Source organism: Macrotis lagotis, chromosome 3, assembly GCF_037893015.1.
Source record: "Macrotis lagotis isolate mMagLag1 chromosome 3, bilby.v1.9.chrom.fasta, whole genome shotgun sequence".
Taxonomy (NCBI): domain Eukaryota; kingdom Metazoa; phylum Chordata; class Mammalia; order Peramelemorphia; family Peramelidae; genus Macrotis; species Macrotis lagotis.
This window is the reverse complement of record NC_133660.1, coordinates 35049960-35074806: the sequence shown is the minus strand read 5'-3', so window position 1 is coordinate 35074806 and position 24847 is coordinate 35049960. Positions and strand designations below refer to the sequence as shown.

Genomic DNA, 24847 nt, shown 5'->3' with positions numbered 1-24847 from the left:
TTGAGTGTTTAAAGCTAATTATCCAAATTTGTTCCTCTAAATTAAAATTTCACTAGAGAATGGGCATAGGAACAGGACTGATAAGCATTTCTGACTTTTTGTGTATGTTTATTCCTAATTATCTAATTATCAATCAACCAATCAATTCATGAGTATTTATGAAATTCACATAATATGACCCTCATTTTGGTAAGGGAAAGCAGTAGAAGAAAGGGAATAAGCATTTATCAAATGCCTACAAAGTGGAGAACCCTGGGCTCAAACCTCAGCAAATCTGATTTTCTGATCCTCATAACAACCTTGGTGGGTAGTTATTATTCCCATAACACAATTTAGGAAACGAGACAGACAGGTGTAAGTAACTTGCCCAGAGTCACACAGTTAGTAACTGAGGCCAGATTTGAACTTGGTTCTCCCTTGTTCCAGAGGCAGCTAGAACACCAGATTCAGGAAGAATTGAGTTGGGATCTGGTCTCAGACACTTACAAAGCAGTGTGACCCTGGGTTAAGTCACTTCTCCCTGTTTACTTGAGTTTCTTCAACTGTCAAATGAGCTGAAGAAGGAAATGGCAAACCAACCAGGATCTTTACCAAGAAGACCTCAAATGGAGTCATGAAAACAGACTGGATTGAAAACAACTGGCAAAAAAAAAATGAAGAGAATGATTCTAGTCTAAGAAATTGGCAGTCATCAGAGTGAGGCTCCTTAAAAAGGTGATAATCAAAGATCATGTTTTCAAGATGCTGCCAGCAAATAATCCATTCTTTCCTACCCAGAACCATGAACTAGAAACTTACATGGCTTTAAAAGTCCGTTCTCCAAACTTCCTCAGGATCCCACATATGTGCTGGTTGATTGAACTGCTCTGTCTTAATTCTTTGGTGACCGGTGCTGCCTGGATTCAAAAGACATAGAATGTCAAAGAAAAATACTTTCAAGGACAAAACTCATGAGTAAACAAGAAGTCACATTTTAAAATATGGAGCTCTGTGTAGAAAAATTGTCATTTTTTGTAAATTATTTTTTAAATTAAAACACTTAATGTTATAGGAATGTAGCATAGGATAGGGGAGAAAGTGGGGTTGGGGGCAGTAAGTGACTCAGTGAACACTAAGTGAAGACCCAAGTTCAAATTTAGCTTCAGCCATTTTATATGTGTGACCCTGGTCAAGTCACTTAAACTGTTTGCCTCATTCTTAAAATAGGGGTAATAATATACCTCTCTCAGGGTTGTTGTGGGTATTGAATGAGATAATATTTGTAAAGTGTATTATAAACCTTAATGTGATATCGAAATATCTAGTCTCACCTCACCCCATTCCCCCCAAAAAGTGCTGGGTCAAAAGTAAGATGACATTTATTCAAATCCCTCTGGGCTTCAGTTTACTCATCTATAAAATCTGGGGAGTCTTTTCTAGTTCTGAAGTGCAAAATAAACTGAGTGCTTATAAGCTACACTTGTTGTTTGACATTCAGTCACGTTTGACTCTATGTGATCCCATCTGGAATCTTTTGGGAGAGATCCTGGAATGGTTTGCCATTTCCTTCTGCAGCTCATTTGACATATGGGGAAACTGAGGCAAGCAGGGTTAAGTGACTTGTCCAGGGTCTCACAGTGAGTAAATGTTGAGGCCGAATTCAAACCCAGGTAAATGAGTCTTCCTGCTTCCAAGTTCACCACCTTAGTCAATCCTTATAAATTAATGAGCTAAAAATTCATTATAGAATGGACAGGGGATAAGATTAATCCTTTAAATATGTTTCTGATTCATAATACATAACCCTAATGAGTCAATTCTCATATCACCCAATCAAAAGTATTTCAACTAAAAAAAGCAACTACTTTCTTTCAGGGCCAGTATGTCATATCTTGACAAACTGTTCCTACCCCAGGAATGCCCTTCTTTCTGCCTCATAGCCCACTGTCTTCTGTTCTTCCTCCTGCCTCACTCAGAGCTGATTGCTATCACCTTGCTTTTGATCTCAGAGGTGGAAGGTCACTCAGACTCATATGAGCAGGAACTCAACTTTCCCTGTTTAACAATTGAGTCACTCTGAAACAGGAGCCCAGGAGCCCCAGGGAGAGCTGGGAGTGATCATTCAAGGGGTGCTGAGAGTACCCCCTTAAAATAGCATGTCCCCTGCCATGGCCTGAAGAGCAGTGGACCAAGATAAGAGAACAAGACCTGAGAATGTTCCAGATTCTGTCCCTGCCCTGGCCTTTGCCAAGTCCCCTTAGGAGGGGTCATTCAATCACTCACTAAACTCTTAGTAAGGGACTATCAAGAATGAAAAAAAAAACCTTGACATCAATGAGTTTATGTTTAACAACCACAATAACAATACAGTCATCATACTAACATTGCATATGGATGTTGCTTAAAGTTTTGCAAACATTTCTTATATTTGATCTCAACAACAATAATAATAATAGTCTTTATGTAGCATGTGTATATAGATTATATATATATATATATATTGTTTAAAGTTTTGCAAATCACTTTTTATATCTTATCTCATTTGACCTTTTTAACAGCCTTATGAGGAAGATGCTCCTATTCTCCCCATTCTACAGATGAGAAAATAAAGTTACAACTTTATTCTCCCCATTCTACAAATGAAGAAACTAAGGCAAACAGGGATAAGTGATTTGTCCAGGGTCAAATAGCTAGTAAATTTTAAAAAATGCAATACAAATCCATTGTGATGAAGAGGGGAAATGGGGAAAGGGAGCATCAACAACCAAAAAAAATCAGAAAAAAACTAATGAAAGAAAGAAATGGGACTTGAGCTGAACCTTGAAGGGAGTGAGATTTTTCAAGAAGCAGATGATAAGAAAGTCATATTATGGCATGAGAGGCAGCCTTTACAAAAGTACAAAAAATGGTATTACAGAATTCCATGCCCAGGTTTGAATGGAATAACTAGAGGAAGTGAAATAAGAATGATCAACCTGAAAAGAGATGGAACCAAACTATGAAGGCCAAACAGAGAAATTGTATTTTTTCTTGAAGACAATGGGGAGCTACAGAATCTTCTTGAGCAGGGGAGTGGTATGGTAAAACCTGCGCATTATAAATGTCAATTTGGCCCAGAGATCTGGAGACAGAGAGACCAGTTAGAAGACTACTGCTCTTGTCTAGATAAGAGATAGTGAGGGCTGAGGGGAAGGTCATGAGTGAGTGAAGGAGACGGATGATAGAAGCTATTTGAGGAGGGACTGACAAAATGTCAACTAATCAGATGTTGTGAGAATGAAGACATGAGGATGATTCTAGGTTGTGAACCCAAATGACTAGAAGAAGGGTGATGTCCTGAACAAAGATATGTTAGAGCAAGAATGGGTTTAGGAGAATTTTGTTTTAAATATTTGAACTTGTGTCTTTTGAATATACAGGCACACATGTCCAGCAAGTGGTGTGGGGCTATTGCTCAGGAGATAGATAGGGCTGTGTATATTGATCTTGGATTCATGAGCATAGAGATGATAATTGAATTCATGAAAGATGATGAGTCAGAGAGAAAATAAAGAAAAAAAAAAAGAAAGGACCCAGGGACAGAGAGTTAGGCAAGAGTTTAGAACCTCTAAACTGTCCAAAAAGAACAGATCTAACAAACAGGAAGTGAGCCACAAGAGAGAAGTTTTATCAGAAAAAGATGATTGGTTAAGTTCTAAGAAAAGTTAAGAAGGAAGACTAAGATAAAGCCATAAATTTAGCAATAAAGAGATTATTGGTGATTGTGGAGAAAAGAAATTCAGTCAAGTGATGGAGTGTAGAATCTAGACTGCAGGAATTGAGAAGTGAGCGGGAGGCCATTAAGTTGAAGCAATAGGTGTAGATTTTTCAAGGAGTTTACTTATGAAAGCAAGAAGAGTCAAGTAAAGGAGATTTTTTTTAAGTTAGTAAGATCTGGACATATCCGTGGGAAAGTGGAGAAGCCAGTGGACAAGAAAAGGTTCAGAATTAGTGCTAGATAAGGGGTGTTAGAAGGGACAAGCTCCTGTACAGGTTGGGAGAAGTTGCATGTATGACTGGCACAAGTAGATAGGCCGCTACTGGCAATGTTATCCTCTGAGCCGGAGCAAAGCAGGAAAGGACTGGGGTGGGGATGGGGAGATGATGCTTGGAACTGGGGCATAGAAGCATGTTGGAATGGCTTCAGATTTTTTTCAGTGAAGTATAAGTTTAGGTTCAGGAATAGGGAGAGGTGGTGTGAGTTGCAATTGAGGTGTGCAAGGGCAGCAGTCAGGAAAGAGGAAACTCATTGGTATTCATTACTGAGGGTCCAATTAAAATTAGATAATGGAGAATTGTAGTGGGCTGATTTTTTGAAGGATTTTTTTTCCTAACTGTGGTTTTAGTTGCAGGGAAGATGTCAAGAAGGTGAAGGGTGGAAATAAAGCATAATTGATGTTGAAAGCAATGAGCAGTGATAGGACAAGGAGATGAGTTAGTTAAATAAAGGTTCAAGATTATGGAATGAGGAAAGCTGCCGAGTGTAGAAATGATTGGAGGTTGCAAGAACAAGTTTAATAGGAGTGAGATAACAGGGAAAGCAGGAAAGAAAATATTTGGAGAAATTTTTTCAATTATTCAAAGCTAAAAGCACCCACCTACACAAGCCCTCCCTTCTCCTGGACCTCTGCCAAGGTCCTTACTTCATGCTTCATTGAAAAAGTCTGAAGTCACCCCAATGGCAGCTCCCTCTACTCCCACTGAAGCATCATCCCCCAACTTTTCCTGCTTTGATTCTGTCTCAGAGGATGAGGTTGCCAATGGCAACCCATCCACTTGTGCCCTCCATCTCATCTTCCCCATCTCTTCCAGAAACTTGTCCCTTCTCTTATTCTCTCTCTCTCTCTCTCTCTCTCTCTCTCTCTCTCTCTCTCTCTCTCTCTCTCTCTCTCTCTCTCTCTCCATATATATATATATATATATATATATATATACATACATACATATAGATAGATAGATATACAGATATATATTCTGTTTTAGTCTCTATTTCTTTCTCTCTGTGTCTCTGTCAGTCTCTCTCTTTCTCTGTCTCTATCTCTGTCACTATCTCTATCTCTGTCTCTCTGTCTGCTCTGCTCTCAGACCCTGTCTGGAAACACAAATAAGGGAAGGAACATCCTACCCACCCCTCCCCCATCAGATCCCTTCTTATGAGGCTCTTTTCATTTCCTCACAGTCTCAGAAAATTGGTACTTCTCGAAACATCCTGCAACCCTAGCTACTCTCTCCAATAGGGAATGTACCTTCTCACATTCTTCCCCTCCCTCTTTTCCTTACACATGCACACACACAAACACACAAAAACAGGCAACCAAGAGAGAGTGCGGGGGCTCTGTGATCCCTCTCATTGTCACTTCTTCACCCCTTGTAAGCAACAACCTCTCATCCTATGAGGTTTCCCTTCACCCAGATATGCATCCTCAGGTAGCAGAGGCTGGACCTAAACCAAGATCTTCTGCCTTTAAAAGTGCTTCAGAAACTATCTTTTTAGCTAGTTATTATTAATATTTAATAATTATTATTAATTTTAATAATTATTATTCTTATATGTATCCAGTGCCCCAAAGACTTAGAACAGTTTTAAGCTTAATAGTTACCCCACATTTCCAGTCACTCCATCACCTGGCCCTACTTTCCCAGGTCATCCATCAGCCAGGCACTGGAAGGTGCAGTGTTTAGAGTACAGGGACTAGAGTCAGGAAAGTTCAAATCCAGCCTCAGCTACTTACAGGCTATGTGCCTAGGGGAAAGTCATTTAACCCCCCTTTTGCCTCAGTTTCCTCAACTATAAAATGTACAATAGCATCTACTTCACAGGATTGTTGTGAAGATCGAATGAGATGATATTGTGGACCTGGTACGCATGTTTTCTATTTATGATTATTATTATCATCATCATCATCCTACTTTAGCCCTACTTTCTTCCTCTCAAAACCTTGAAGCTCCAAAAGCCCAAAGCTACACTAAGACTTTTGGAACAACAAGCAAATCACTGTTCAGATTAATATTATATTGAGACTATCAGAATGTTGTGTTTTAATAGCTATGGATAATCATATAAAATACAATGACATCTACAAAGATATACATAAACGTAGTCATAGAGTCATAGAATTCTAGACCTTAGAAGGGGGAAAGGGGAAAAAGTGTTTCAGACACTGTGCTAAATTCTTCACAAATATTCTTTCATTTGCTACAACAACCCTGTGATATAGGTGCTGTTGTTACCCACATTTTATTTGCCCAAGATCACATGACCACTAGACACCTGAGGATGGATTTGAACTCAGTTCTTCCTGACTCCAGATAAAGAACACCATCCAGTTCGCCATCTGGTCTAACCCCCTAATGTTACAGATAAGGAAACTGAGGTCCTCAGTGTTAGAGACATCTTTAGGAAATATCTTAGTTCAGCAAAGATTTTCATATCTGTCTAATAAGCTTATATTAAATCCCCCCTTTACTTACAAAGATGAGTTTGTTATAGCCTGACACACCCAGAAGACATCACAACACTAATACAAGATTAGGGAGAGGAGGGTACACAGTGCAAATCAAGAACTCTCTTAGGTTGTGTCTAATTTCTACCTTTATTTGTTGCTCTCGTATTCTTTTGTTCTCTCAATATTTCTATGTCTCTATGTCTCTGTCTGTGTGTGTCTCTCTCTCTACCTCTCTCTCAGTCTGTCTTTCTTTCCCTCTATCCTCTCCCTCCCTCTTTCTCTTTTCCTTCCTCCCTTCCTCTCTGTTTCTTTACCTCTTTCCCTAAATCTCCCTTTCCCTCTCCTTCCCCCTCTCCTCTCAGACTCCATTATCCTTCCTTCCCTTTTCTTACTTATTATCCCTTCCACTTTTTCTAATTTCTCTAAGTCTCCCAGCCTTTTAATTAAAAAGAGAAGGGGGAAAAAAAAGAGTCTGGATGTTGAAACAAGATATGATTCCTGGAAAGGTATGGATAATTCCAAAAGAGTATTCTAATTTTTAATCTTTGATAAGCATCAAAAGAGGGTGTGCACCAACCACAATATCCAGGTAATGTAGATACAAAATAACCATACCTTGAGACGGAAGCATTCAGCTGCATCTTCAGATTCACAACAATTGGAAATGATCTTGTCATATCGGGCGGCCAAGGAAAGGATTGTGGGTGCAAAGAGGAATGGGTGCCTTCTGGATATCTCATAGATATGTCTGTAATCAAATACATATGGTAGCAAGATTCACAGTCACATTAGAAAGAAGTAGGTGAATTATATCTATTCTAGGATTTGTTTTAAAGATTCTGATCCAGAAATATAAATGATTTCAACTAATGCCTGCCATGGAGTAAGGGAAAAAAACAAACATTTCACTCGCTAGATTCCACTGGTAAGTTTAGATTCCCTGATTTTTTTAAATGAAAGCAAAAGTACTTAAAAATTCAAATTGTGCTTCTTATCAATATTGAATATTTGCTATTTGTGTTATACTTTGCTAGGCTTACAGAGATCACAGTCTAGTTTGAAGAGAAGGAAATAAGACACTAATATAGATAACTGTAATACATAATAGAGAACAGCTTGGCTGAAGTCAGGAAGATCTGAGTTTAAAACCAATCTCAGATATTCGACTATGTAACATTTGGCAAGTCACTTTAGCCCTATGTCTCAGTTCCTCATCTGGGAAATGGAGACAACACTGGAAAAGAAAATATTCAACTACTATATTTGCCAAGAAAACCCCTGAAGGACTTTGTTCATAGGGTCACAAAGAAATGAAAACAACAATAACTAATAATAACAATAATGATTACAATAACCATGTATGAGTGGTCAAACAGTAAAATAGAGAAGTATAAAATGAAATTCTATTGTAAGCCTTGATTTAGAAGGACAGTTGTCACTCACTACAGCATTCTCTGTAGGAAGGCTTTGCATCAAAGAGTAAGAAATCAAGGATGTTTCATGGTTCACCTAGTTCAGGCTTCTGATATCAAGACAGGACAATCCAGCCTGTTCCTAAGGCATGGTTCTGTGGGGCTGGAGTCAGGCATAAAAACAGACCACAGCCAGGGAGAGGATCATCCCCCAAGACTAACTCCAAGAATTCTTAACCTATGTCCAGTAACTCATTTGGGGTTTTTTTGACTCTTAAATATTTTGATAAAGATTTCATTATAATTTATTCTTTTTGTTATCCTATGTATCACATCTCTCTCTCTCTCTCTCTCTCTCTCTCTATATATATATATATATATATACATATATATATACATATATATATAAATTTTATTTATATAAGGCAATGGGGTTAAGTGACTTGCCCAAGATCACACAGCTAGGCAATTATTAAGTGTCTGAGGTCAGATTTATCTTATATATTTAAAAAATGATTCAAAGAAGTCTGTCAGTATTGCTAGATTATAAAGAAAAAATTATTAATTCTTGATTTATGCTGAAGCCTAGAAACAGCTTCAGTAAGTTTATTATAGAATGGAAGCTCCTTGGGCTTTTTTTTCTTCTTGGATCTCCAGTATTAAGCACAATGCTGAACTTGTGGCTAAATTCTTAATAAGCTTTTCATTCATTCATAGCATAGGACCCTCCTCTAGGCAATCTGAACATGTATGTATATGTATATTTATGTGTTGTATGTGCATATATATGTGTAAATACATACACATGTATTCAAATTCACACACACATATTCAAATTCACATTTGGATGTGTGTGTCTCATTATCAGAGCACATGTTGCCTGCCTTCTAGTTCCCTTCACTTAGAATGCAAGCTCCTTGCAGGAAGGAATCGTTTTATTTTTATTTTTTCTTTCCATCCCCAGTAGCTAACAGAGTCTGGTCCACATTATAATAGGTTTAATAATGAATGCTTATCAAATTGAATACAGTGAAATCAAAAGTCTCCACTCAGCAACAATCTCTTTTTTCTTTAGAATTCCCAGGAACCATTCACCTCTTACATTTAATAGGACAATTATGGAAATCCATTTTATCTTCTCCACTAATGTATAAGGACAAAGAATTTTTTGCATTCATTCATGCCCTGCTCCCAATAGGATCTTGTATGGAGATGATTAATAGAATGAATAAATTTGATAAAGTGCCATTTCTTCACCTTCTCTCAGAAGCCTTCCCTGATATACCTTAATTCTAATGCCTTCCCTCTGCTGAATATCTCCAATTTATCATATATATATATATATATATATATATATATATATATGCATCTATCGTTTATGCTAAATTTTTATATACTATTTTCCCCAGTTGAGATGGGATTGGTTTTTTGTTTTGTTTTGATTTGGTTTTTGCTTTTAACTTTGTATTCTCAGAGTTTAGTTCAGGTCTGAATACACAGTAGCTGACTGTTGACTTGACTTGATTTGATTTATCCCTATTTTAGAGAAGTTGCCTTACTCAGAGTCACTTAGCAAATAAATGATGGAGATCCACAGAGAACCAGGTCTTCTTGACTCCAAGTCAAGATGGTCCCTCTAAGGAAATAACCCTCCCTAATGCTTTTACAACATCTGGTATATTTTGCAGAGACTGGTAAAACAAAGAACCATCCTTATATTCTATAATATGCAATGACTACTAACTGCAGACTTCACTTTGAGCAAGGGTGAAATAATGTGGGGTGAGTCCCACTTGCTAAGCACAGCATTTTTGCCTCTTCTAGAGAACTTGTCACATCTCTTTCAATGATCAAGCCTGGTTTCTCACCTGTTCATGAAAGTCACTGGATTCTCGTGATGTGCTTTGCAGCTCTGCTGAGGGTCTGGGATTTGGAATTCTGGAATGGGTGTTGCACTGCCCATCCTTTTGTGAGCCAACAAACACTCTAATCTCTCACTACCAGTTTGGCTGCAGCAGGGAGCAAGGCCATATTTTTCGGAGATTTCTTTTTCATGACAAATTTCTTCCAGGAAGCCAGGTAACTTATACAAGAAAAAGGGAGAGAAGGGAGGAGATGGGGAGAGAAGTACGTTTAAGTAGAAATTCTACAAAGTTCATTAAAACCTATATGACCTATATCACCTGCCCCCTCAAACCAAATGAGGCTGGGAAATAATATCTCGGGGAGGGGGGGGAAGGACTTCTGGGCATTCCAGTCTCTTGGTCTCCTCTCTATCTGTTCAGGCACAGGTGTGGTTGAGCTCAGGGAACCCAGGTCGGGGGAGATGGTTAAGAGGTCTGGAATCACTACTTTGGTGCTCCTGAACCAACTAGTAACAGGAGACCTGGGGTGATGGCCTGTGATTCCCTGCACACAGCATTCCATATCCATGTCCAGTTTCTATCTAATGTGAAAGAGCTCTAAGAAATGGTGGTGAACAACAGGAATAAAAAAGTGTAAATAACTTTTACCAGGCTGGAAAAGAAGTGGGAAGGGAAAGACAACTGTGATTAACTTTGAAAAGATGTGTGATGTCAAATGGGTATAACTTGCCTTCTCCATGGGTAGAGGAAGGGCTGGAGGGAGGGAGAGAATTTGGAACTCACAATCTTAATGAAAAGAATGTTAAAAATCAAACAAAGAAAAGAAAAGAAATGTGACTATCTCCTCTCTTTGCAAAGAAATGGGAATGGAATATCAAGTGTACTCTCGGACACCATAGATCTATTGGTTTGCTGAACTGGTTTTTTTTTTTTCTTTCTCTGCCTGTTTAGTTTTCACCAAGTGTGACTCACTAGGTAGGAGAAAGATATATCTGGAAATGAAAGTGTTGTAAAAACAAAAGACATCAAAAATATTTTTTAAAGATAGTAGTTTCTTCCAGGATAAAACCAGAGAGATGGTAATTGAAATTTTAATGACCAATTCAGAAGGGCATTCAGTCCAAAAGATAGTTCTGAACCTCAATATGTAGACAGAACAGCTAGCAATCCAAAAATCATAGATCATCAGATGAAGAGTACTTTTGAGTTCATCTAGGTCAAGCTATTCATTTTCCCTATGAAGAACCCGAGACACAGAGAAAGAATGGGATTTTCCAAGTTCACATAGATAAGCAATTGGAAGAAGCAGGAAATGAAAAAAGGTTGTCTGACTCAAACCCATTCTGTATCACAGTCTTTCAAATGCCTAATAATGACACCCCAAAAGGCAGCTTGATCAAAAAAAAATCTACACTTATGAAGAAAAACTAAAAACTTTTGACTAGATGAGATTGAGAGGGAAAATTAATATAGAAAAATAGAAAATAGCTCTTTTGTTAGGAACAAAGGAGGTACTTGGAATTCTTTTGCCCTACTTCATGAAGCAGAAAGACACTGTGAGTCATACCTACCTGTTTTTCTACACAGTCTTTGGAATTTTCATTGTCTACAAGTTTCTCAAAATCAGCTAAGAAATCGTTAACCAGTTTGCTTATTTCCTGGTAAGTTGCTTTGGGAATAAACTGGGCAAAAAATATGGTGGCACTGAAACAAAAAAAAAAAAGTATGGTGATTTAAAAGTCAGAGGCAAAAGAATAAAATTTATGTTTCCTCACAATTCCATATTTTCTAATGACCTGCAAACCTACACAATTATGTAGAAGGAGGTAAAATGAGGACCTCTAGGCCTCCAAACAAAACTTCAGAAACCTCTCTGCCATTGTCCCTAACTAACCTTTTGCTAAAATAGAAAATGAACAGATAGACAATGAAGATTGGTTTTACTATTGTGCCCAACTTGCATCCCTAAAAAGCAAGTTTCCTTCTGCCTTTGACTCAGTTGGCCCTTGAAATTAAATTCTTAGGGACATCTATCTTTAACAGGACCAAACTGAGTCCTCTGGAAGAGGGCCTTGTTCAATGTCTGCTGGACATCCTGATTCAAGTGTAGACCATTAATTGTCTTAAGAAAAGTTCTGGAGAACATAGGAAATAATTAGAATGCTTCCCACCACCTTCCTGAAATGGAGGCCAGCAACCAATAGGGTAATTTATTAATCCCAAATAACAGGAAATGGCACCTCATTTCCTTTGAAAATTACTTCTAAGATTTTAAATGTCTATAAAGAGACAATGTGGTCATTGTCATCCAGTTGAATCCAATGCCAAAAGTCACAGTTGATTAGACTCTCAGTGGTCCTGAATTTTTTTTAATTAAATTGGATGCATCTACAGAACAAAGAATTGAGCAACATTTAACTGATTACAAAGGTCATCTAGCCTACTCAATGATGCTTGAACTTGAAATCCACAAAGTCTTGGATCTGATATCTGAAGCAAGAACCAACAAGTGATCCTTTGCTAAATTCTTATGAAACTCTATAGGTAAACATCTATATTTTGCAAACCAATCAAACTATATTGAGTGTCTCAAAGATCATTTGGTTTAAAACCTTAAAAAACATCAAGTAACATAATACAGTAAGCTCTACTAAATTTAAACTGCACCAAGACTTTTGGGATATCCCCTATATTGATAATCCATAGGTATATTTCAATTAAACTAATAGGAACAATACTCACATATCACCCAAGTTTCCTTCTGTTCTGCATTGGGGAAACTCTGCTATTGAAGATGAAAAACAATATTTATTTGAAGTTATAAAAATGGCATTTTAGACATCACATGGCAATTGGGAAAACATCACTATTAACAGTCAAATGTGAATGAACCTTAGACCATAAAATGTTAGAGCTCATTCTGTCTATAACCTCTGATTTTATAAATGAGAGAACTCAAACCAAGGGGCATTAAAGGATTTGTCCAACAGCAAATTAGTAGAAGGGTCAATTCTAAAAGCCAGGTCCCCAAGGTTCTAGACCAATGCTAAGCTATCTTAATTTCCATACATAATGACTAATCAAAGATTAATTTCAAATGCCTTTCTGGGCAGGAGAACTGACAGCCCTTTGAGAAAATGTGATTATAGACCAGAAAGTGACCTGGAGTTTATGTAGCCTTATACCTTCATTTAATAGAAGAAACAACCAAGACCCAGAGAAGTTCTTACTTGACTAATGCAGTTAAAGAGGCAGAGGAAAAATCCCTGTCCATGGAGTAAGAAGAGTTGTTTTCAAATCCCACCTTGGCAACTTACTGCTTGAGGGACATTGGTTAGAACATAGGTCCAAGTTTCCTCATCTGTAGGATGTAAGGAATCTCTGTGGTTCTGTCTGTATCTAGATCCATTAGCTAATGAATAGTTAGTGAGTGACAGATCCTCTCTACAGAGCTTTTTCTGCCACAGGTAAAATATCATGGATTTTGATGCGGGGTCATATCCTACTGCTGCTCCCCTTACCCAGTTTACACTTAAGATTCACAAGAAATAGAAGCAGATTCCTTGCAAAGGAATTGTACCCATGGTGTTGGCTAAGCAACAATCTTTTCCCTAGTTGCCTTCTTTTTTCATTATGCCCATCTTCCTCATTTTCCCTTCTTCTCTATTCTCCATGTACTGTTTTCTCCCTTTCCCCATAAAGATGCACCTAGTTTTAATTCTGTTTCCCTATATTTAGCTAGAGAATTTCATCTACCACTAAGGGATATATTTAAGTGGGGGCAGGAAGAAAGAAAAGGAAAAATGTTAAATGATAACTTTATTATATATTTAAAAAGAATAGCAAGTTGTATATAATAGATTAGCAGTCTCATGTGCAATTATCTTTTTTATTATACTATAATAAGAAAATATTGGTTACATTCCATGAAGTAAAAATAAAATCATTGAAAATTTTAAAAATAATAAAATAGAATTCCAACGTTTTCATCCAAAAGAGAAGTCTGAGGATTAAAAAAACCTTTTGAGATTCTTTAAGTCATGGTCCCTGGGTTTTTTCCCAAAAAACCTATAAATTTACTTATATGGGGTCAGGATCACTAGAAATGTTCAAGCAGAGAGCTGGTATGGTGAGGAAAAATTCTAAGTATGATTATCCTGAATTATCCCACTCCTGGACCAGAATAGGGTCAAGTAGCCAATGTTTGTTAAATTATGTGCAAGACTGGCTGCAATAACCTTCTAAGTTTAAAAGTCCATGAATCTAGGCTATTCAAAAATTGACTAAACTGATCTGAGAGTCAGCTGAGAACACAGCAAAAAAATGCGATTTTGTATTGACAAGTTTTATATGTTTTCCAAGGAGGCAACATATAGTCCATCAAATAACCAACCAATAAGCCTTTATTATATACCTGCTGTAGGTTAGGCTTTGGGGATACAAAGAATGAAAAGATCCATTCTTTCAAGGATCTTCTAACAGATGAATCAATTCGTACATATATAAATATATTCAGAGTTTATATAAAGAGAATAAAGATGAATCAATTCAAAGCATTCAAATCCAAGGGTACTTGGGAGAGCTCTAGAAGTAATTTGAAATTTCATAAAGAAAGTGGGATTTGAAATGGGTCAGGAAGGAAAAGAGAGATTCTATTAAATTAATACTATGACAAAAATGTTGGCTCTGAAATCCAAATTTTGAACTGGATTTAAATTCCACTTTAAGCACCTATAACCTGGAGCATGGCACATTACTTCTTTGGTCTCAGTTTAGTTATCTGTAAAATGAATGGGTTAGTCTAAATGGCTTCTGAAGTCTTTGCCATTTATAGATTCAATATGAAATCTATTGTGAACACAGCTTCATAATTATTATAAATCATCTCCAGAGTTTGAGATTTTGCGAACTTCCAAGATACATAATATTTAGCTGTTCTCTATAGTAGCTGTTAGCTGCTATAGTAGCAAAAGTCTTACTAGTCTCATTGTTACAGATGTTTACCCAGGTTGTTAAGTGGCATAATTAGTTGCATGAACATAATTTGTAATTAGATTTTCTGACTCAAGGTCAGAGCCCCCCCCCCCCCCCCCCCGCCATTGCATTATAGGAATAGAGACCAGACTTGTGATCCGAAGCCCTGAAAAATTAAATGATTTCCCAGTTAGTGTCTGGATGGACCCAGGGTCTCTCTGGCTTCAAAATCAGTCAGCTTTCTATCAACTACATTATGTTGCTCTAAATTCCTCTAATCATTTCCTCATGATATTTACTCATTTTTATCAAGGAGGAAACAAACATGTAAAATGCCCCAGCTATGAAATTCTGACATAAAAGTCTTTTTAACCCCAAAAATGGTTTATTGCATTTCCATCATTCTAGACTGAATAGTAACTGTACCTGTGAGATGTCTTTAATCACATCAATTTTCTTGAGTAAATTTCCTTATTATTACTTGAAACTAATTCTGCTGAGAAAAAAGTTAATTGGATATAAATGGTGGCTTACCTTTATCAGAGGTACTGGTGTACAGCACTTTTGATTCAGTAAAACTTAATAGAAGCAGCAAGAGAGTAGAAGTTGCCCACTTCATGATGTCAGTTGCTCCTCTAAGAGGACTTACTGATTCATCTTGAAAGTCAATCCCAAATCCTTTTATACTCTTCAAAAGCTACTCCTGTTAAACATTAACAATTTGTTAGCCTGGACTTCTTTTTTTTTTCTTAGCCTGTTGGTTGAAAATTGGACAAAATGACAATAATTAACAGCCTAAATATTATTTGTATGTTATTTTCAAGGACAAAGGCCTCTTCTTGGCAAAAGACCTTGAAAATGTATTCAATTTTTAGAATATGAAAAATATTATTATCACCCTACATGGTAATCAAATAGATATCGGTCATTTCTTTTTTCCAAAGAGAATAACCCTATTCTTAAAAGAACTAGCTTGTGTCTAAATTGTTTAGTACTTAGTATCTTTTTTTGTTTTTTGCAAAAATACTGAAAAGAAAGTGTAGCGCTTGTTTGGGAGATGCCAGATTGTGAATAAAGCCTAAGCAGCAAATTTGCTTTATCTGCTCAAAATTCCAACCTGCCAAACATCTCATTAGAACATCCCATTGGTATGTGTCTGATTCTTGGGGGAAATGTGATCTACTGATATTTAGCATCTTATCTTTGACTAAATACCAAAAAATATTAGGCACCCCAGAATACATCTTTTTGAAATCAAGTGAAATACAATTTATCTGCCCCTAATTAGATGGATTGTTCAATATGTAGTTTTTTTAATCCATGGGGTTTATTGAGAAAGAAAATTTACAAGGCATTTTAAGTAACTGATTTTTATTTTAAAGCAAGTAAGGAAGCTTAAATGACAACTTACTATCATTTCTTTGCCATTAACCTATGGCCCAGAACTGAAGACCATATATTTGCACAGATAAGGTTCAAACTTGGGGGCCTCTCTTACAAATATCTCTTTGACTCATGGCTCTGCACAAACACAGGATTTTTTTTTGAAAATATCAGATTTTGGTTCATGTCTAGAATTCTTAGTAAAAAGGAAGAGGAAAAGGGGGGGGAAGGTTACTCAGATCCCATGAAAAAACTCAAAATAATAATAAATCAAATATAAAAGACTATGCAGTGAAGTAAATAAAGCCCTGGATTTGAAGCTAAGAAACCTTTGGCTTAAATCTTACCTCAGCTACTTATTATCTGTGTAACCTTGATAATGCCACTTTATCTCTATTTTAGACTTCACTTCCATTTGACTCTGTTTTCCATCTTAAAAATGAGATGTTGGACTTAATGACTTCTAAATTTTCTTTCAACTCAAATTCTGAGTATAGACCTTATTTAACTCAAAAATACAAAACACAGAGGGCTGACATCCAAGCCCATAAAATTCAAAATCTACCACCATCATTATATCTATCCATCTTCTAAAAGATTAAATAGTCTTTCCTGAGTATACCATTTCACTGATTGGAGTTCTTCCTCAAAAGAACAAAGCATCCTGGCTCCCTAAAGGACTGATCCCTTTCCTTCTGTTGCCCCCCCCATCTCCTAAGGACCAGCTACCTCCATACTTTTAATTCTAAACTGATTATGATCCTCACCTACCCTCTCTCCTTTCTAAAAGAAGGAAAGTCACTCTAAAGCAGACCCACACATCTCCTGAGAATCTAGTCATGTTCAGATTCTACTTCTATATTGGTTTAAGGCACCCTTTTCCATAAGTCCCAACTTCTTAATAATCTAAGCAATCCCTGGGAGACTACCTCCCAGGAGAGTATAATAGAGATGATGGCTTATAGTTTGTTTCAAGCATGCATTAATTTGCTATGAATCACCTGTTTGGGGGGTATTTCTTTCATGAGGAAGGCAATAAATAACTAAATTTGAATACATTTTCTAGAAGGGGACCCTGCTGATCCCTTTTGGGTAAATCCTGGATATGAGCAAACCTAAGTTTGATTTTAGAAATCTTTTCTCTGAACTTTGGAGTGGAAACCAGTAAGTATCTCTCTTTAGAATCAGACATCTTGAAGAATAAATATTACTTTATGATTCCAGAGCTCTTGTGGGTAGAAAACCCCTCCTTCCCTCAGCCATGAATAACAATAAAATAAGATGTAAGATCTTTGCTTGGCAATTACTGGCCAATACTTTCTTTCCCCAATATAGCTATGCTTCAGATTCTCTTTCTGAAATTTTCCCTCTCATTCCTTGCCTACTTAATAAAATGTTTTCATCATTTTTAATAGGTTAATAATGAATTTCTACCAGGGAAAGGGTTTTCCTTATGAAAAAAAATTGAATCAAAATGTGCATCTCCTTGAAACCCACTTGTAAAAACAAGTAAATAATCTGTTTTCCATGAAAAAAATGAAGGCTAATTTTTACTCATCTTTTTTGTACATTCCCAAGAAAATATTGACCAATCAACAGCATGAAGTCTAGTAAATTTTTGAAACACTTTCTAAATATAAAGTAAAATTGTTGTCTTCAAACCTGTCCTGCTGCCTTAAGCTATGGTTTAACTCATGTGTCTACTACTGACTAGAAAATCCAAGGTGTTTGATCTTGTGATGGCTAGTGTACTCTTGTCTCCTTTTGTTATTTATATTTTTTATTCCTATTTGATCTATCAATCAATGGACATGGTTCCCAGGCTACTGCCCAGAAAATGTTGTAGAACTAAGTCATATTCCAAACTTCCAGTGTTCCAGAGTTTTCTTGAATTTGATTTGTGGAGATTTGTGGGAGACTGAATCAACATTCTTGTATTCTGTGTGGGAGGACATAGGGCAGAGTCAAGCATTGCATCTGATTTCTGGATGCCCACTCCCCTGTCTTCTTCCGCCTGCTTTCTAGTGGGTTACTCTTGCAAGACTCTGGTATTTGGAACAGAGGGTGCCTTCACAGTACTTCCTGTTCAGTTGGGAGAAGATGAGATAAAAGAAGAAACAGAAGAGTGACTATCCTGCCTGTTGATCAAAGGGAGCTACTGCTTATTTATTCTTTTACCTTCCAAATCAAGTTCCCCTTTCACTTTAATTTTTGTTTCTTTGTATATTATATAAACAAAAATTTTTAATCACCTACGCATTTGTCGTATGTTTAATACCAGCACAGATGCACAGATAGAGATTTGAGAGAAGGTTTTGATTCTTCTGAAGCAAGGTTTTATAAATATTTTGCATCTGGATTCCTTTGGCAGTGAATCCTAAGGACCCTTTCTCAAAATGTTGTTGCTTTTGTTGAATTCATAATTGAAGAAAATGCTAAATTTTACTTAGAAGGTGAAAATAAAGATGCAATGTTTTTCTACTCAAGTTCATGGCCCCTGGAATTCTTTCCACATACCCCTTAGACATCTGTGAACCCCAATGTTAAAAATAGGTTTGTTTTTTTTTTTTAAAGAAAAAATAAACATCCTTCCTTTGGTGCAAACTAAGGGACTGGAAAAGAATTTGTCACTGATCTTGTTAGATTTCTGACAATCAAAAGGGATTCATACCCCTAGGTAAATTAAGTGTCTCAAAAAAACGAATGCATACAAGCAGATACCATAACTTTTTTATACCATGACTTAATATACTTAAGCCCTTGAGACAAATAATGGCAGGATGAGTTTCACAAGAGGAGAATTTTGAGGTTTTCTTTACCTAAAAGTCCTTTGGGGGAAAAAAGGATTTATTGAGCTCCTATGATGTGTGAGGAACTAGGCCAAGCACTTTACATATTATCTCATTTGTTCCTCACAAAACCCTGCAAGACAGGTAAAATTTTACCACCATTTTATAAAAGAAGAAACTGAGGTAGACTGTGCTTAAATGACTTCCCCACAGTCACATAGCTAGTAAGTTTCTGAGATCAAATTTGAGCTCATCTTCCTGACTCCAGAAGCAATAGCTATCTTCTTCTCATCTTTCATTTCTTCTCTCCTCTTATCATTTTTTCTTTGCTGCCTTTAGAACAAGGAGTATTAGAGGCAGTGATGATCTCATGAGCTTTGAAAGGTCAGAATGACTAGCCACCTGTAATCTAGGAGGCAAAGTCCAAGCTGGGATTTGCTTGAAGCTAGACTGTATGGATTGTGGTCTCAAGAGACCTGTTTTATCCAAACTAGTGGTAACAGATTATTGCTATACTTGGGCTATGGTGCATATAGAAGTCAATTGGCAGGGCAAACCTAATAAAGGCTATTAAATCTGAGTCCCAACTCCCCAGGAACTGAGCTGGTAGAGAAAAGGTGTACCCCACTCCAAATGTTGGAAGGTAAACATTGTTACTGGTTTATTTCCATTGCATCTTGTTTTAAACTCTGGGAAAACAAGCAACTTTTCTAGGTTTAGGATATTTATATAAAGTTGCGTTGAGAAAAGAAAAACCTATTGCTACTCTATTTGACTATGTGCAAAACTACTGTAAGAGCTTAGTTACTTTTAGATCATTTATAATATTTATCAGGTTACCTTCTCAAGATCACTATCCTACTCCACCATTCTAAATCTGACTTCTCATGTTCTTGGTATTTGTTTATCTTTGGAAAGTGCCCATTCTATGCTATCTTTCCAATTTCCTCTCCTGGGTTGGGTCCCCTGGGGTATAACTTCACCATGTCCATACCCTCTGGGTATACAGTCCTAAAACTATATCTCACAAGCCCTCATCCATAAGTTTATTTACTTTTAATTGTTAACCTTTGCTCAAAGCAAAAATACTTACTGGAATGGTATAGGAAGAACAGCAACATGAATCTCCCACATAAATCTGAAAAACACTTTCTCATAAGCACACTCAAGAATTATTAGAATGAATGGGCATAAAAAAAGAGTCTATTAGTAGAAAAATACACTTGGGAAGTATACATGACCAGAGCAACATAAGCCTCCAAAATTACAGAATCCTAATATTTTTTAATCTTTCCATAATGTGATCCCTCTTCTCCCCATTGGGGCAAAAGTGTATTTTCTGACTCTTTGTATATTTCTGGATTCTTTGGATTTGTTCCTTTCCACAATTCAGCTCTATAATTAGACTCTCTTCTTGACTGTCAGAGATCCTCTCTCAAATGTTAAATGTCTGCAGAGAATGTTGGATTAAAAAAATCTATCAAGGAGCATGCCTTATCCTTGAGCCATGAAATGGCTAGCTTTCTTGCTATTTCTTTGAATTGATGGAGAACATTGTATCTCCTAAAGATGCAATGAAGTGGAAATATTTCTTTACAATTTCTATACTAATTAAAAAGGAGAAAATCAAATAACCAAAAATTAAAAATAATTAGGTGAACTCACTCTAGAATAAAAAGAATGCTAGATACATTTATATGCCAGTTAAACTAGGCATTTAGAAATATAGATGACTATAAAAATAAAATATCCAAATTAACAGAATATGAAGTGATGATGTAAATCCAACTTCAGAAAATGAAATAGAATTGATTGTGAAGAAATGATCAATGTGGAGAGCAGGGGAGGGCAAGAAAGATCTTGCTCTAATACACATGAATTATTTCAAACATCAACAGATCAAATGATGCCCATGCTTCATAAATTATTCTCAAATTTTGAGAAAGAAATCACCGCTAAGCACCTTTTATGATACAAATATAATTATTACACCCAAAATAGATAAGGTTAAAGCAAAGAAAAAGAACTATAGACTAATATCATTAATAAAAATGATTTTTAAACTGTAAATCAAATTACAGCAAAAAGACATTATATAAAAAAAATTGTTCAGTATGATCCAGCTAGATTTATACCAGGAATACAAATGTATTTCAACATTAAGAAAATAAACTACCAATTTAATCATATAAAAGCAAAAGCACCCCAAATATCAATAGATACGGGGGGAAATATTTGACAAAGTACAGTAATTATGCCCCAAATCCTATAAAGCAGGGGCACAAAAAGACCCTTTTTATTAAGATATTTAAAAATCTGCCTAAAGCCAATAGCCACTATGATACAATAAAAGTTTTCCCAAAAAATAAAGCAATAAAAGTTCCCTTTCTTTTTTTAAAGAATATCCTTTTTCTCTGCTTTTAGGAGAGCTTGTCCTTTTCCCCTCCTCATCTCAGACCATTCAAAAGTCTTCCGCCTCTATTTCCTCTTTCTCCTTTGTCTCACATGAAGAGGTGATCATGATCTTTGTCACAACAAACACCACAACTTGCATAGGTGATTCCATTCCTTCTCTTCTCCAGAAGATTTCCCCCCTCTATCACCTTCACTCTTTTTTTTTAAGTTTTGGCAAGGCAACAGGGTTAAGTGACTTGCCCAAGGTCACAGCTAGGTAATTATTAAGCTCAAATTTGAACTCAGGTCCTCCTGACTCCAGGGCCAGTGCTCTATCCACGTGCCACCTAGTTGCCCCACTATCACCTTCATTCTTATCAATTTTCAATCTTTCTCTGTCTATTGACTTCTTCCTTGCTACCTACAAACAGCCCGTGTTTTCTCCAACCTCAAAAGACTCTGACTAGATCTTGCCTTTTCCCACTAGCTCTCATCTCCTAATTGTCCTCTCTGAAGATTTACTTGCCACTACTACTACTAGTACTACTACTACTACTGTTGCTACTGCTGCTGCTCCTGCTACTGCTACTCACTATCACTACTACTACTTAGTAGCCTTTCTATCCTCTCCAAGTTTATGTTCATTGATACCATGATACTATCTATCCTTCTCATCCTCTGTTATCTCCTTTTCCCTTTGCTTTCACTCTTTCCCAATGTCAGGGTCTTTTCCAATGAGCCTTGTCTTTTCATTATGTGGCTAAAGTATTTAAGTCTCAGCTTCAGTATTTGACCTTCTAATTAATTTTTTTTAAGGCCATGGTCTTCCATTGCAATAGGGACCATCTTGAATGGTCCTGATCTATAATTTATCATTGAATCCTGATGATCTGGAGGGAACAGTGAGGTTTGTACAGTCCTCCTTCACTTAAATTCAATTCACTTGCTAGTCAAGATATCACCTTCCTGATATCATCAGTCTTCTTCAAAAATAAAAGACAAACAACAATCCAGTAAATACCTGAGTTCATTCTTTAAGTATTAATGGATTCAATCTTCTTGCTATCCAAGGGACTCTCAAAAATCTTTTCCAGCAACACAATTCAAAACCATCAATTCTGAGGTGTTCAGCTTTCCTTATAGTCCAACTCTAACAGACATACATTGCTACTGGAAAAATTATAGCTGTGACTACATAGAGTTTTGTCAGCAAGGTTATATCTCTCCTTTTTTAGTATGCTATCCAAATGTGCCACTGGAATTCAAATTCAAAAGTCACTGGAATTCAAATACTTGACTATCTCTTTAAACAGAAATCACTCTGGTTCTGACTGATTGATCAGTAATTTGGGGGGGGGGTTAATATGTTAAGCTTCAAGCTAGCTATTACACTTTTCCTCTTTCACACTCTTATAAGGCTTGTAATTCCTTTTCACTTTCTGCCATCAGAGTAGCATCATCTACATATATGAGATTGTTGACATTCCTCCAGCAGCTTTAATTCTCACTTTTGATTCATCCATCCTAACATTTTACATGATGTACTCTGCATATAAATTAAATAAGATGACTATATGCAGTCCTTTTATTCTTTTTCCAATCAAACCAATCAATTGCTCCATGTTCATTTCTTTAAAATTGTTTCTTGACCTGAATACAGGTTCTTCAAGAGACACATAAAATGATCTGGTACTTCCATCTCTTTAAGAACTTGCCATATTTTGAAATGGGTTATACATGTGCAGTCATGCAAAATATTTTCATATGAATCATTTTCTGAAAGAAAACACAGAAAAAACCAAGCAGCCAAGAAATACAAAGAAAGTAAAAATATTCTTTGATCTGCAAGAAGACCCAATTGGTTCTTTCTCTGGATATAGACATCATTTTTCATCATGAATACTTCAGAAGTGTTTTGGATCAAAAAGTATGAGATTAAAATATTTAGAATTAACTTCACCTGTTGGTCTTTATGTTAATGAATTTTTCAGATGGTGTTGTTTTTCTTTTTTCAAAAAACCTGTTATGTGCAACCCTATTGCATAATAACATAGCATGGAATCCAGAGAACACCAGAAACTTATCTCCCAATTCAACACTTATAACATTTAACTCTATGTAGTGGTAACATGTCTGGATGCTTATCAATTTCTCAATTAGTCTGCACAGTCTTTGAATTTTTTAAATTTTATTTATTTTTTCCCAACTACATGTATAGATAATTTTCAACATTCATTTTTCTGAGAGGTTTTGAGTTCCACATTTTCTCCCTCTTTTCCTTCCCCTCTCTTCTTGACCATGAGTAAACTGATGTATAATTATGTTAAACATATTTTCATATCAGTCATGTTGTGAAAAAAGAATCAGGATAAAAGGAAAAAACCATGATAGACAGTTTTTGAATGTTAACAAGAGCCACAGTCAGGATTAAAAAGAACTTATCATCTTTAACATTAAAGGATCTGGAACATGATTTTTAAGGGGACAAAGGAGCTTGAATTATGACAAAGAATCAGTTACTCTGCACAATTCAGCATATTTTTCAGGAGAAAAGATGAACTTTCAGTAAATTAAAGAACTTTCAAACTTACCTCATAAAAACCAGAACTGAACAGAAAATTTGATGGTCAAATTTAAGACTCAAGAGATATGTTAGAAAGGTAAATAGAAAGAGGAAAAATATTAGTCAATAAAACCAAATTGTCTACATCCCTATATGGAAAGATAATACTTATAGGTCTTTAAAAATTCAGACAGTTTAAAGGAGCATACTTAGACAGAGGGTGTGTAGAAATTGACTGTTATATGATTGAATTTAACTCCTGAGGGTTATATTTTTATTGGGACATTTAAAGGGAAGGTACTTGGAAATAAGGTATAGGAATAAATTGATTATAATTAGTTGATACCTATGGTTCTTGAGTTTTGCGTTTGAAATGAGACAGTTTAGAGGAAGGTACTTGAACAGATGGTTCTCTGTGAATATGAACATGAAGTGATTATGATGTAATGAAGTTGATAAATCAATCAATTGATCCTTGAGAATTGTATTTCTATCAGGACAGATAAAAGGAGTATACTTTGACATAGGGTGGGTTTACAGAACATAAAACAATAAAGACATGAAAAAGAATTATAGTTGGAGAAGAAGGCATTAGAGGATAAATAACATCACATGATGAGGCACAAAGGACCTATCATAGTAAAGGGAAAGAAAGGAGGGTGTGAAAACTGAGTAGATCTTATTCTAAACAGATATGGATTACAAATCAAATCTGTTACAATTACAATTACAAATCAAAGAGGAAATAACTACATTCTCAACTGAGTTTAGAAATTTATGCTACCCAATAGGGAAGTAGGGGGGAAGGTGAAAGAAAGGAGAAGGTGAGGCTGATAAAAGTGAAGGGGAAAGCAAAAATAAAGGTAAAGTTAAAGAAAAAGTAAAGTAAAAGACAAAAGAGAGAAGAAAAAGGAAGAGGGTTGATATAAGGAAGGAAAGATGAGAGAAGCCAAAGTTAGAAGCAAAGCACTAGAGAAGTAGGATAAGAGGAAAGGAAAGAGAA

The 24847-nt window shown here is 36.2% G+C and overlaps 1 protein-coding gene across 2 annotated transcripts in view; it reads right to left on the bottom strand.

The window, feature by feature from the left end:
- AFP (alpha fetoprotein) overlaps nt 1-15447 on the bottom strand; it is a 36063-nt gene extending 20616 nt beyond the window's left edge. Inside the window, exons 1-6 of one of the 2 annotated variants that reach the window (XM_074228446.1) lie at nt 15250-15447; nt 12484-12523; nt 11313-11445; nt 9745-9959; nt 7080-7212; nt 799-896 (exon numbers count right to left, since the gene is read on the bottom strand). In XM_074228446.1, the coding sequence (XP_074084547.1) occupies nt 799-896; nt 7080-7212; nt 9745-9959; nt 11313-11445; nt 12484-12523; nt 15250-15334 (704 nt within the window). In that variant the 5' untranslated portion in view covers nt 15335-15447. Of the gene's footprint in view, nt 1-798; nt 897-7079; nt 7213-9744; nt 9960-11312; nt 11446-12483; nt 12527-15249 lie in introns of both variants that reach the window. The other variant, XM_074228445.1, reaches the window with a different exon arrangement.
- Between the last annotated feature and the right edge of the window lie 9400 nt (nt 15448-24847).